The following is a 13,684-nucleotide window of genomic DNA, read 5'->3' on the forward strand; positions in this document are numbered from 1 at the left end:
GTAAATGAGATCACGGTTTCTCACAAAATCAAACAGAAGATTTAGAAATAGAAATAAGACAGCCTGTGGCCCCAGCCCGCCCCTCGCGGTGTCATAATTGGACGCTCGCTCGTGCACTCACGCTGTAACTGCGACTCTCTCAGCTCCATCACATCCACTTCTGTCCTGCGGAGTCCCTCTTCCTCTTTTTGAAGGAGCGCTACTGTTTTTGCACATCCTTCACAATAACCAGCCTTTCGGAGTTCTTTTTACCCTCGAGTCAAATCTCCTTTCATTCAATGGGTCCGCGTGTCGTGCTGCTGTGCTCTCTGTTCGGAGTTCTTCTTGGCCAAGGTAAGTTATTGTATGACTCTGCTAAGACCCTTTCTAAGTGTACACAACACAAACCGTGCCAAAGAACGGTGTGAGTATCATATGCTGGTGTGGATGGGTTTTATATTGCAAGATAAGTTTTCACATGCATGTGTGAAGGTATTTACAGTAAGATATGAAAGTGTTAATGAGGCAAAAGTGAGATCCGGGGAGGTGATGAATTTGCCACAGGACTAGTCAGGGCATGTGATGAAAGCACAGTCCACAAAGCTGGGTGCTTCAAAGCGTGGCACTTCTCCTATTGTATTAAATAGTATCCCATTGTGCCATAACATAACATTTAACCACTCATACTTAGATAAGATTTCTGTTTCCATTGTTTTGCATGCCAACTTAAAATCTAGGTAGTGATATTACTAGCTATAAACCCCTTGCAGCACACTCCATTGTGTAAGGAACATTTCAGAGGCTATATTTACCTTAAGTGAAAATATAATATAAAGTACACTGTGACATTATCATTTGTTTTTCATGTTGTTTATAGCCTGGAATGAAAGTGATTAAAGATGATGTAACAACACAAGGAGTGTTAAAATAATATCTTTTAAACTGAAGTTATTAGTTCCCCCTGCCCTTGTTTCTGTATTTCTTCACTGGAAGTCAAAGGCCAGGTGCCTTGGTATGCTGTGATGGTGTCAGAGCGACCCAGTGCCTCTCCGGGACAGGGTGGTCTGGACACAGCAGGGTGATTTATACAGATCCTAATGCTCATGGTTGCCTGGTCACACATGGGGCAACTTTCACAGTCAGCAGGGCCACTTTTCCCCAAGATGCCGTCTCAGAAGGGGGTCGTTTCACGGTCAGTTTGGAGTCAAATTCAGTCAGCTATCAGCTCGACCAAAACTCCAAAAAGTAACTGTGTGTAAGATAGACAGATACACAGATAGAGGCGAAAGTAGGTTGGAAGTTAGGTAGGTAGAAAAAATCAACTTCGTAAGTGTGTTTATATCAATAAAATTGGAAGGAGGCTCCAAAATAAAAGCCTGTAGTGCAGCCTGTAAAGGAAATGCACCCTTCTGTTTTGATGTCTAGCTAAGGCCCTCCACTCTGCCTGGGCGGAGCTTCACCAGTCGATCATTAAGCCTTGTTTACATGAGGCGTCTAGACGCAGGCAGGCCATGTGCTGCTCTGCCAAGTCAGAGTGGCCCTCACAACCAGCACCGCCATCCAAGATGGAAATCAGCCCTCTGCAGACAGACAATGCATCACAGAGACAGAGCACAGGGGCAGACTGCATCTCGGCCTATTTTGATAAAACAGACACTTCTGGTCTTTCAATTTAGGTTTGCAAGATCAGCAGAACGTGGTTGCGTTGGAATGACTCCCTGATGCCTTGTGGTTTAGAGTTAGTTATCAGCAGAGTGCTACTGTGGCGAGGACCCTCTAGTACAGAGCAGTGTGACCAATGGAAATATATATTCTTTAACACCTTTAAACTGTATTAGGCATCAATGGCACAACAAATCCATATTATCCTATAACTAAATGTTTTTGCTTTAGTCCTAGTGCAACATCCTGGTGTTCCTCTGAAAGCAGATTGAGGTTTATAACATACAGAGACAGAGAGAGAGAGTGAATGTACGATGGCCCACTTGGTAAGCTGATGTGAAAAGCTTTTAAAATGCCATCTCATTTCATCCAGCTGCTGCAAGGTTTATTGGCTACAGGATTCTAGGATATGCCAGACTTCCAGAAGTCAGTAGTGAGTCAGCTAATGTGGCATTCAAGTAATAAATCCTCTTTCCAAATTCACTCCTTTCTGCCAGCTTAATTATCCTTTTTGTAGTGGCAGTGGTCACAATGGTTATAAAGCTGTGCTTTGTATTCCTGTAGCTTGCAATTGGGAAGTGACTCAATTTCTTCAGAAAATAACCCATATGTTGATTTAAAAAAAATGAACCCTAGTCATTGTTGTGTCTTGCCCCTACTTAGTTCTGGGCTGAAGCCTGCCAGCTATTCTGAGAAATTGAGTTTGATTGCAAATTGTGTTGTTACAAACATGAACAATGCTGTTTGTGATGATTATTCCTGTTTGTGCTTCGTCTTTGATTTACTGGTTATAATAAAATTCCTCCTGCCCCTCTGGGAGAAGGCATATCCATAAAACCGAGGACTGCTATTCCAGACACTTGTCCTCCTCCTCCTAACGTAATTTAACTTATTATCTGAAGTTGTTGACTCTTGCCAGACTGCTCACGGCAGACGCTGTGCCTCACACAGATGGATTTGTTCAGTGCATTTCACAATCACTATTTCCCAAAATTCAGGGCATTGTGTCTCTAACCAGCAACACCTCATATGCTATTACAATGGGTCGATACAATTTATTTCATGGTGAGTTTCTTTTCTTTTTTCCAATCTCCTAGGACTTATTTTTTATATCAATTTGGCACACTTATCCTGGTTTAAGCCGAAGGCAAAACAAAGTAAAAGGAGCCGATCAGCTATAACTATTTCACGTTTGGCAGATCATACAAACCACAGGCGAATGAATGTGATTGGGACGGCTGATTGTTTACAGAGTCGAGGCATTCCACGCTCTTTAATACACATGAATAAACAGCCAGATAACCACAGAATTGGTGTTGCTCCAGTAAAAAAAAAAAAAGCCTCTCTTGTGTCTGCAACAACATATCCATCATTCCTTGCCCTGGCAAAAAAAAGGCCTATGGATAATTAAAATTGCCTGACATATTTTGAATTGAGTTTTTCCATCTTTATGAGGAGAAAGGGTAACTCACCCTGAAGGACAGTGGCAATATCGGTTTTTATTATGGTTACATTTCAAAATCCTTATATTCCTTAAGTCTGACCTTGCATCAACATATATTTTTGCCAAAAACAAGAATCCATAATGTCATTAACCAATGCTTTGACTGTTTTATTTGTTATACTTAGTTTTTTCATGAACAAAACTAGTCTATAGGTGAGGGTTCAACACCATGTGAGTATGCCTAGGCTGATTTGATAATAGCAGAGGCAGCAGTGTGCCATATGGGGTCGATCTCCTGCAGTGATTATGTTGGTGGGGGTCCCCTCAATGCGGCAATGTCCCCGTCAGAGTCCATAGTGAACGGGAAGTGCACACATCTCCTACCTGTGTTCACACACCTTTTGTTCTTTTTTCAATGTTTGTAGGAATAGAGCCGATGTCCATAGAGGGCTGCTGTAAAGATGGCCAGAGCCGGGGCAACGATAACGAAGATTGTGCGGCCCTCCCTCTGATCTCCGAGTCCACCACATGCAGGTGAGCAGGAGCGATCCGCCACTTTGCTCTCACTGACCGCAAATCTATACACCATGCAGTTTATAGAGCGCTCGGGAGACCAGTCTGGGGCTTATTCAGATTTACAAATCATTAAATGCAGCGCCATTTGTCACAATCTTACATTTTCTATCAACACCACAGAAGCTTATGCAGTATTGGCCCCGAGGGATCTGGCCCGTACCATAAATGGGATGTCTGAAGGCCTTTAATATGAGATTGCTTTACCTTACTCCTGTAAATCTCCAAGCACATTATTCACTTCACGTGAGAGCAGGAAACAGTAATAGTGATGGGATAATAACAGGCCTGCTGGTAACCCTAGAGGGTGTGCTGCCACAGGTTCAGGGACCATAAGCCGGGGAGATCTGCTGCTGTGAACACTGATGGCAAACACATTTACCGTAGCCACCCCAAGTGATCCCAAATTAGTCTAAATTATAGTGTGTGAGGGAAAGAGAGGAAAGGGCAGAGGTTTGTGGGGGGTGCGGGGTGGAAAAGAGGTGAGGGGGGGTCAGTAGAGGGGCTGTTTCAATACCCAGGAAATACCTTAGAGGTGAAACGCAGCATGGAGTGAGGATGGAGCGAGGCAATAACAGGAAATCTGAACGATTACTTCAGACACCACAGGAAAAAAAAAGAAATAATGGAAGAGAAAAGAAAAACAAGAGCACCAATGTGTCCTTAAAAGGTTCGGCAGAGGGGGGGTGTGCCTTGATGTGAGTTTGAGATCAGTAGTAGTTTATTTGGAAAAAATATTTCTGGTAAGAGTAGATAAAGAGGCTATTCGGAAACGAGAGTGGAGTCGTTTTTTTTTCTTTCTGTGTTGTAGTGATAGTGAGACAGATTTCCAGACAGAGTATTAACTGATTGGAAAGCACTTGCTAACAATACAATGAAATCTGATCAAACTGACACATACATTCATTTTGATAATAGTGGTCTCGTGTGAGCAGCTGTGCTTAATCCAGATGTTGCTTTTGACGCAGGTATCATAGTCATACAGTGTTTTATTAAAGCCCTGCAGAGATAAGAACTTTACGATCATCATAAGCACCGAGATCAGATTTGAGATCAGGTTGGATGTCCAGGAGGATTTGCAGTAACAACGTGTTTCTCAATAATGGTTCTGCCCTGCTGATGTCATTTACCAAAAGCAAACTGTATCTACTGGCAACTGTTAGTCAACGTTTCTCACAGAACACATCATGCTTATCCAAAGGGAGTGGTTTGTTTTTAAGATATTATAATATATAAGATCAATTCCTCTAAAAACTACAATCCGTAGGGACATGTGGAGGCGGCCACTATCCTGGGACTGAAATGTTGATTTTAACTGAGAGTGCTGCTCATAACAGTTTATACAATGCAATGACGTCAGTAGTGGACTAGAAAAGTGCTCAAAGAGTAAAGGTCCCTGCCAAGTGTGTCTCCTGCTCCTTTTCCAAACAAAGAAAAGTGTAATCTCTTTAAATGGTCCCTTATGTCTCTCACAGTCAAGATGGCAACAACATTTTGATGTATAGGCTATTTATCTTGTATCGTGTCTAACTTGGAATATAAATGATCGAGTATAGAATGAATCTGCAGATAATCGGACCAAACTTTTTGATGAATTTCAGATAAACAACAAATGTGGACTGCAACACACTCGGTATAGTCTTGATATGTTAGCCTAGGAAGATGCTTTTTGCTAAAGAAGCAGTTGTTTACGTAAGTTACGATCCCTAACGGCTTGTTAAAAGAAGTGAATAGTGACGGTATAAAACAGTCAAATAAATAGTGAATCCCCACAATCACGAGAGGTCAGCATGCACACAGTCCTGCATTTCCATCAAAGTTAATCAAGATGATAGATTCAGTTTCATGCCAGATTAACTGTGGACAGATACAAGATCCACTGCAAGATCCCCTAACAGACGTATGCATTGCGGAAGACACTAAGACGTACAATGCTAATCCATAGCGTTCTTACTGAACCCATTTATCCACACATTTTCCACTCTGAGATCCCCATCAGGCTTGCCTCAGGCTGATTTTAATGGGATGCACTTTAAGGCAGAGTTGTTTTGCACCAAGGAGTTACAGAGCTGGAAATAAATGCACCATCTGTGTTTTGTGTTTTTTTCTCTTGCTGACAGGATAGTGCAGGAGCAGTGCTGTGTGACAGTGCTTGAAGATAACATGTGCACCACTGGTATCAACATGGCGAAAGACCAAGGAGCCTGTGACTCTTTGTTCACCAACACCTGCGAGAAAAAGACCACAAAGGTGTGTTTGTTACCTGTGCACATACATACAGTACGTTTATGTTTGTTGAAATTTGCCTGACAAGCTAAACATATTTGAAATAGATCACAATCTCCCTCTACTCAATCACTGTCCTGTATATTACTCTGCCAGGCAGCCAGTTTGGACGCAAATGATTGATGAGATTGATCATTTGTGTGTGTGTTTTTGTATGGTGTGTGCACACTGTGAGCAGGATGAGGCATGTCACTCCACGAAGGAATGGAGTTTGTTGCTGTCAGATAGATTAAACATTTGACTAGAATCTTCATCGGGCTCCCTTCCAAGCACTTTCCACACTTATATGTTATTCCCCTCATTGTGGCCCGATATTTCCACAACAGACTGCACATCCTCACATCACTGAGATGAATGCTTGGCAGAATATAGCTAGCAAGTTGGTGCACTTTCTTAATATGATGAGGTACTGTAATTGCCAGAAGCCAGCTTGTCTTTACTTGATCGACTTTGAAGTGCAGGTTGGAGTTTATACTTGAATGTAAGGGGAATAAGACAAAAGATACGTATGAGTATAAGATGCTTCACTGACTCTTAACAGGATAAAATAATGGTCAAATCAATACATTAATTAAATATATAAAAAACAAGAAATAAATATCCTTCAGCAGAAAAATATTCTTAGCCTCGTGTGAAATGCTTGCCATGACTTAGATACGCAGACTGATTCTACTGTCATGTCTTCACAATGACTATGGAGTAAAAAGCCACAACATGGTTAGCTTAGCTTAGCTTAGCTTAGCACAAAGACTGGAAGCGGAGGGAAGTGGCTAGCTTCTGTTGTGCTCCGTGTTTCAGTCTTACAACGATATCCCAGTAAGTTTTCAGTTTAAGACGGTTAATTGTAATATTTGAGTTACTTAAAAAAGTCAGTGTTTGGTTGTACTTGGCCTTATCTTTTATCAGGGCTACCAACCTTTGAGTTCAGCTTGGAGTGGGATTTTTTTTGCGGTGGGGGGGTGAACAAAAAAGAGAAACTTTAATGTGTACAGTGTTACAAATGTATTGAACATGTACAAACAAAAAAAAAAACATTTATAAACGTAACTTGACAGGGATTAACTCTAATAAATTAGAGGTTGTATCCATAAACTAGTGGCGGCACCAGAGATTTTCTTTTGGGGGTGCTGTGGGGTAGCTTTACGTTTCATAGAGGGTGCTCAAACATTTAGGGTTTCCCATTAATGCACCAGGCGCTACAGTGGAATACGCACATAGTAGTATACCCACGACAGTTACAATGAAGGCTCGATAATCAGCTCACGGCATATAGGTGTAAGCAGGGGTAAAGTGCTATTTATTACAAGTGGGGGTTGACTTAACATCCTCCCTAGAGGCTCTCTCTCTCTCTCTCTCTCTCTCTCTCTCTCTCTCTCTCTCTCTCTCTCTCTCTCTCTCTCTCTCTCTCTCTCTCTCTCTCTCTCTCTCTCTCTCTCTCTCTCTCTCCGGCGGCAGCACTACAGTACACCCCTGGGTGCAGGCATATTGTCGGGCCCACACCTGTCACCTGTAAAACATGAAGTCCTCCGTAAGCCAGACCGTCTCATTTCGTAGACCGCTCGGTTTGCTGTTCCTTCACTTTATTTGTATATTATATACATTTATTTTGGACGAAAACTTAGCTTGAGGAAAGGCATGTGTGGCGTGAGTGCGTGAGATATGTGTTAATTGCGTGACTCTCACACTCAATGCGTGAGGGTTGACAGCCCTGCTTTTATGCTGGTTTAATAAAAACAAAGATGGTGACTGCCGAAACCAAGATAGCGATGGCTATGCCAACTTCCATGCGGTCCACAAATTAAGGAGTAACCGACTATTTTTACATCACAAATAGAGTTGTAATATTTGAGACTTGTGTTCAGCCTCGCTATCACCATCACTACTTAAATGCACCACATATGGTTACATTTACTGATTTACCCTTATAGCCCAAAATACAACACAAACATGCCCATCCCCCACACTGTGCACCTTTCATTCCCTCCCTGGCTGACATTACCAGGCTGCCAAAAAGATTGATTGAGGATGCTTCAGCCAGAGGGGATGATGTCATTTCATCTCTGTCTGTCTGACTGACTGACTGACTGACTGACTGACTGTCTGACTGACTGTCTGTCTGACTGACTGACTGACTGACTGTCTGTCTGTCTGTCTGACTGACTGACTGACTGACTGACTGACTGACTGACTGACTGACTGACTGTCTGTCTGTCTGTCTGACTGACTGACTGACTGACTGACTGTCTGTCTGTCTGACTGACTGACTGACTGACTGACTGACTGACTGACTGACTGACTGACTGACTGACTGACTGACTGACTGTCTGTCTGACTGACTTACTGTCTGTCTGACTGACTGACTGACTGACTGACTGACTGACTGACTGTCTGACTGACTTACTGCTTATCATCTGTCTGTCTGAAGCCTATCATTCGTGACTTCATCTCAATCATCCTTATATTAGTCTGTCAGGTTGATTGAGAGCTCGGCTGTCTGGAACACATCCTCCTATTTTTGTCCGTCTAAAAACCTGTTTCATGTAACTCCAGTATTTTAACAACAATCATCATCCCACAATCTCCTTTTTCTTTCCCTTCAGTTTCTCTTCCCTGATGATAGTACTCTATGGCATAATGTTTTTCCTCTCCTTTCTTTTTCTTTGTCCTATATTATGTTAAACCTAGATATATTTTATAGTTTTGCATCGACTCAGTTGTCTTGTGTCTTATCTTTCAGATAGAAACCATTATTTATTTAATTTAATTTTTATTATCATACATTTTACCTCCTTGTGTCTATTAACATGGTACAATGTGATATATTTTGCTGCCTTCCTTTTAAAGTTCTTAACAAATAATCTGAGGGGAATTTCTTTTCTTTTTTTTTGTACTTGTTTGATGTGTCATTTTGTAAAACACTTTGAGCTGCATGAGTTGTATGAAAAATGCTATATAAATAAAGCTTTATTATTATTATTATTATTACTATTATAAATGTTTTTTTTATTGTATTCCACTCTGTGTCCTGCAGATGTGCTGCGACTGTTGTCTCCTGGGGAAGGCGACCCTGGAGAAGGGTCTACCCTGTGACCACACCCTGTCGGTGGGCTACCAGTGTGGCTTGGTGTCCCGAGCATGCTGTGTACACGGAGCCGCAGATAACCAGACCACACCTACACAAAAAACGGAATGTTAGTGAAATAAAATGAGTAGAACTACAGTAGGCAACATTTAAAAATGTAAACAAGTTTCTTTAACCAAAGCAGGCAATTTCTATCACGGTAGAACACATAAAATATCTGGAAATATTGGAGAAGGAGCATAAGAATGAGCTCACACTGCCCCCTGCTGGATGTATGTGGACATTGCTTTTAAGGCAGCTGCAAGTGTGTTGCTCATGGGCCATCCAGCAAAAACACATTGTACTTTTTTCTCCAAGATTATACTAGGAACAGTTTGTGGCTTTTATTGTTGTGTGGAATTGTTATATGAATACCTTTTTGCTTTGGACTTATGGGTAGCTACACAAGACATTGAAGCTGCCACCCTTGTCCTTAAAAAAATCAACGGACATTTTTCTCTTTTTTCTAAAATGTCATAGACTTAACAATTATTCAGTTGCATCCCTAAACAAAGCATTATTTGAGAATGTCCTAGGGCTGCTTCTTATGATAGATGGATATATAATGACGTTTTTTTCTCTCATGCAGTACCTATCAAGGATGAAACCCATGAAAATGGAGATAATTCAGTTTTAAGTGATCAGTGCGAGGGTATGTTATATTATGGCAATAAACAAGCTTCCCTTCACATTCTTGATTTTTAATCTAAAGAAATGCATCGCTCAATTATGAACGTGTTTGTTTTACATTTTTAGGGAAATGTGCTCATTCCTGTGTTGGCAACCACACTTGTACCTGCTTTAAAGGGTACAAACTCAAACCAGATGGAAAGAGCTGTGAGGGTGGGTATTGTCTTCAACTGAGAAACGTATCAATTATTTTGACAGCAATAAGAGCCCAAAATAGTTGGGAGGATCAACACAATAAGAGAACCTCTGCTGTCAAACACAGATATCAATGAGTGTTTGCTGGGAGCCAGCAACTGTCGGGCGGGCGAGCGCTGTATCAACACTGAGGGCTCTTTCCGTTGCCAGAGAGAGGTCAGCTGTGGGACTGGCTATGAACTCACTGACAATAACAATTGCAAAGGTCAGTCAAACTGTGCTGTTTGCCTCCGTTACTAACTTACTGTGTATCTTAGCAGGTACTATCAGTGTGTTCAATAGCACTTTTCCCTTTTTTCAGATATTGATGAGTGTGAGACTGGCATCCATAACTGTGGCCCAGAGTTTGAGTGCCAAAACACCCAGGGGTCATTTCGTTGTTCCCCTAAGGTCAAGTGTGGTGGCGGCTTTATCCAAGATGCCCTCGGCACCTGCATCGGTAAGCGCCATGAGACATTTGTGAAAAAATCCTGCTCCTTTCCCCTCGCCAAAAGTGCTTCTAATGGCATTTTCAAAGATTCCACCATGCTCAAACGAAAACAACCATAAGAATCGAGGAGTTCAACCACTGCTAGTGAACTCCCATCAAATTGAAAAACTGTGCAACCTTTATCATTTATGATTCGGTTAATGCATTGACTAAAATGTTATAAGAAACCTATTAGTGATAGACACTGTGCTATAGACTCCTGGGTTCTGATTGGTTGTTTTTCCTTTGCCACAGGAATCTCGCATATCTGTTGCATGCATGACTGTCAGGAAATAGTGACATTTCAGCAAATATGCCAACAATTTTATGAATGAACAGTAGTCAATCTATGAAAGACAGAGTGCAGATGGACCAGTAAATACTGCTGGTTGTCTGAGAGGGGAACTGCAGGGCAAGAGGGAGAAGCTTCATATATATTGAAATGCAGAGTTAGAAGGATTGATAAACAGAGAAGGAAACCGAATTCATGTTTAGGATCTGGCTGAATTTGTGTCTCCATGACTTCCCGGTCTTTGTCTAGAACCAGCACCAATGTCATCTGTTTCTGTGTTTCAGATATAAATGAATGTGTCAGTCAGACAGGCCCATGCCACCAGGGGCAGATCTGTATCAACACAGTTGGCTCCTACATCTGCCAGAGGAACTCCGTTAACTGCGGTCGAGGGTACCACCTCAATGAGGGGGGCAACCGCTGTGTTGGTAAGGCGGAAAAACTCACCATTCCTACATAACAAAGTATTTTCTAACTACCTGAGAAGCATTAAATGGTTTTCTTTCTTGTTCGCGTCCCTCACTGCAGATATTGATGAGTGTAAGGACCCTGATAAGGTCTGTACAGGTCACGGGTGTGTCAACCTGATAGGCTCCTACCGCTGTGAGTGTGAGGCTGGCTACATCTTCAACAGCATCAGTCGGACTTGTGAGGGTAAGCAGCGTGTCGACTATGTTTGGTGTTCTTACACAAATCTAACAGTATCCAATGAATAAATAAACATGCATACTGTACGGTTAATGGTCAATCGTGTCGTGAACTTCTTACTATGGACTGTGTTTTAGATATTAATGAATGCAGGCACTACCCTGGCCGCCTGTGTGCTCATAAGTGTGAGAACGCTCTGGGTTCCTACAAGTGTAGCTGCACCACCGGCTTCAAGCTTTCTGTTGATGGCAGGAATTGTGATGGTAAGAAATAAAGAATTTATAATTACAACTTGTTATGCAATACACAGTATGTTTCTTGTGCTAGAACAACATAAACCCCTAATCAGCTCCTTGTTGGAAGACCCTTTGTCTTTGATTAGAGTTGTTTTGGTTTAATTGGTTAATTGATAACATTCCAATATATTTTTTTTAAAACAACTGATCAGAGACAGGACTGTAAAGCCATATTCATATGGGCCTAATATTCCCTGGAGACCTCTACTGTAGTCATTTGTCATAAAACAGCAACATCACTGCCTAGTACTCTGTGATGTATTTATAAATCACATGAGCCCCTCTTGTAATTGGGTTTAAGATATAATCCAGATTCACAAGAACATTTACCGAGATTGAGAACTAGAGTATATTCAGTGTATGAAATCAACAAGACACCATTGTACTTTGTCAGACCAGAAAACTGTGCAAGCAAATGTTGATGTAGTACATATTGAAAGGAGGTTTGCTGTTTGTTAAACCAGTACGATAGAGTTAAAAATGCTCTGTGATCATTTCTTCTCTATAGATTTGAATGAGTGCGACAGCAACCCGTGCAGTCAAGAGTGCGCCAACGTGTACGGCTCCTACCAGTGTTACTGTCGCCGTGGCTACCAGCTCAGTGACATAGACGGATTGACTTGTGAAGGTAAAGTATTTCAACAGCTACTTAGAGGAATACTGGAATATAAAAAAAAGTCAGCTTGGTGTTAGCATACACTATAGCAAACTGCCTTATATATTAAACAGATGAATTACAAGCAGTTAAAATGTGTATTTCTTAGATTTCCATTTTGGTTTGACTTGTTTTATCCGCCTCTGTTGCATATTTAGATATAGATGAGTGTGCACTGCCTACTGGAGGTCACATTTGCTCCTATCGCTGTCACAACACCCCTGGCAGCTTCCACTGTTCCTGTCCTGTCGAAGGCTACACCTTATCAACCAATGGGCGCAGCTGCCAGGGTAAGCTATTCTTCGAATGAAGGCATATGTAAATTTTAACACAAGTTATCTTTGTGAATGTATTGAAATCACATGTTTCTAATTGTCTCTTTCGCTCCCAGATGTTGATGAATGTGTAGCAGGAACACACACATGCCTGGTGGATCAGAGCTGCTTTAATGTACAGGGAGAATTCAAATGTCTTTCATTTGACTGTCCGTCCAACTACCGACGCGTGGGAGAAACGTGAGTTTTCTAGATTTTGTGCACATTTTTATGAACATGACACAATACTACTTTAAATGTTCTCATGCCAATATGATTGGACTCCTTTGTATACTAATGTAATGTAGTGACATCACTATGTTACACCCGTGCTTCTATTGACTAGCACTCCAACACACAGTACGTGATAGGCTAAGGGGCGGGACATCTCTAAGCGGTTGACCAATCACAACATAGCAGGCCGGCTAACCAATCAGAGCAGACTGGGCTCAGACAGAGGGTGAAATGAGGTGCTGCAGCACAGGCAGTATGAGAAAAATAAAGACCTTTTTGAACAATACATCATGTAAACATATGACAGTAGAGGCACAAAATATCATTATGAAACCTAAAATGAGCATAATAAGGCCCCTTTGGCACAACATCGACAGAAAAACTCACACACATCCACAGAGCAAGGTCCATGTTCCTCAAAGCCATATCAGATACGTCAACCTACTGAAAGATCAGAGTGCAACAGTAAACCATGTCAGGCCTTTTCAAACCGACCCCCATTCATGTCATTCAAGGCTGTGCATGTCCAGTATGCTCTATGCTGGAATGACTTTGGAAAAGATCCGGCTGTAGCATGTTCTGTTGTTTCAGAATTATGAAATGCATATGAATATTTTTACATTGGCTTAATGACAGTAGAGGCTGTGTATGACCTATGCAGGCACCAGTGATAGGACTTCTTGCATGATCCCACAGAGGGCACCATGACTGGCCTGTGAAGTGTTTTGCTGCAGAGACTGTTGTTCCTTCCACTGCATGCCATGCACGGGCAAATTAAATTTACACCTGGTCTCTCTCTCTCTCCTTCTCTCTGTGCCTGTTTTGT

The 13,684-nt window shown here is 41.7% G+C and overlaps 1 protein-coding gene across 2 annotated transcripts in view; it reads left to right on the forward strand.

The window, feature by feature from the left end:
* Positions 1–82: 82 nt before the first annotated feature.
* The window catches only part of fbln1 (fibulin 1), a 30,113-nt gene continuing 16,511 nt past the window's right edge, over positions 83–13,684 (forward strand). The window contains exons 1-14 of one of the 2 annotated variants that reach the window (XM_079683204.1): positions 83–333; positions 3,511–3,619; positions 5,779–5,908; positions 8,976–9,135; positions 9,655–9,717; positions 9,822–9,908; positions 10,018–10,155; positions 10,252–10,389; positions 10,996–11,139; positions 11,240–11,365; positions 11,497–11,622; positions 12,164–12,283; positions 12,469–12,600; positions 12,702–12,825. In XM_079683204.1, coding sequence (XP_079539330.1) covers positions 279–333; positions 3,511–3,619; positions 5,779–5,908; positions 8,976–9,135; positions 9,655–9,717; positions 9,822–9,908; positions 10,018–10,155; positions 10,252–10,389; positions 10,996–11,139; positions 11,240–11,365; positions 11,497–11,622; positions 12,164–12,283; positions 12,469–12,600; positions 12,702–12,825 — 1,652 coding nt within the window. In that variant the 5' untranslated portion in view covers positions 83–278. The remainder of the gene's footprint in view (positions 334–3,510; positions 3,620–5,778; positions 5,909–8,975; positions 9,136–9,654; positions 9,718–9,821; positions 9,909–10,017; positions 10,156–10,251; positions 10,390–10,995; positions 11,140–11,239; positions 11,366–11,496; positions 11,623–12,163; positions 12,284–12,468; positions 12,601–12,701; positions 12,826–13,684) is intronic. The other variant, XM_079683205.1, reaches the window with a different exon arrangement.

The sequence above is a fragment of the Notothenia rossii genome, assembly GCF_949606895.1.
Source record: "Notothenia rossii genome assembly, chromosome: 5".
Lineage (NCBI taxonomy): Eukaryota > Metazoa > Chordata > Actinopteri > Perciformes > Nototheniidae > Notothenia > Notothenia rossii.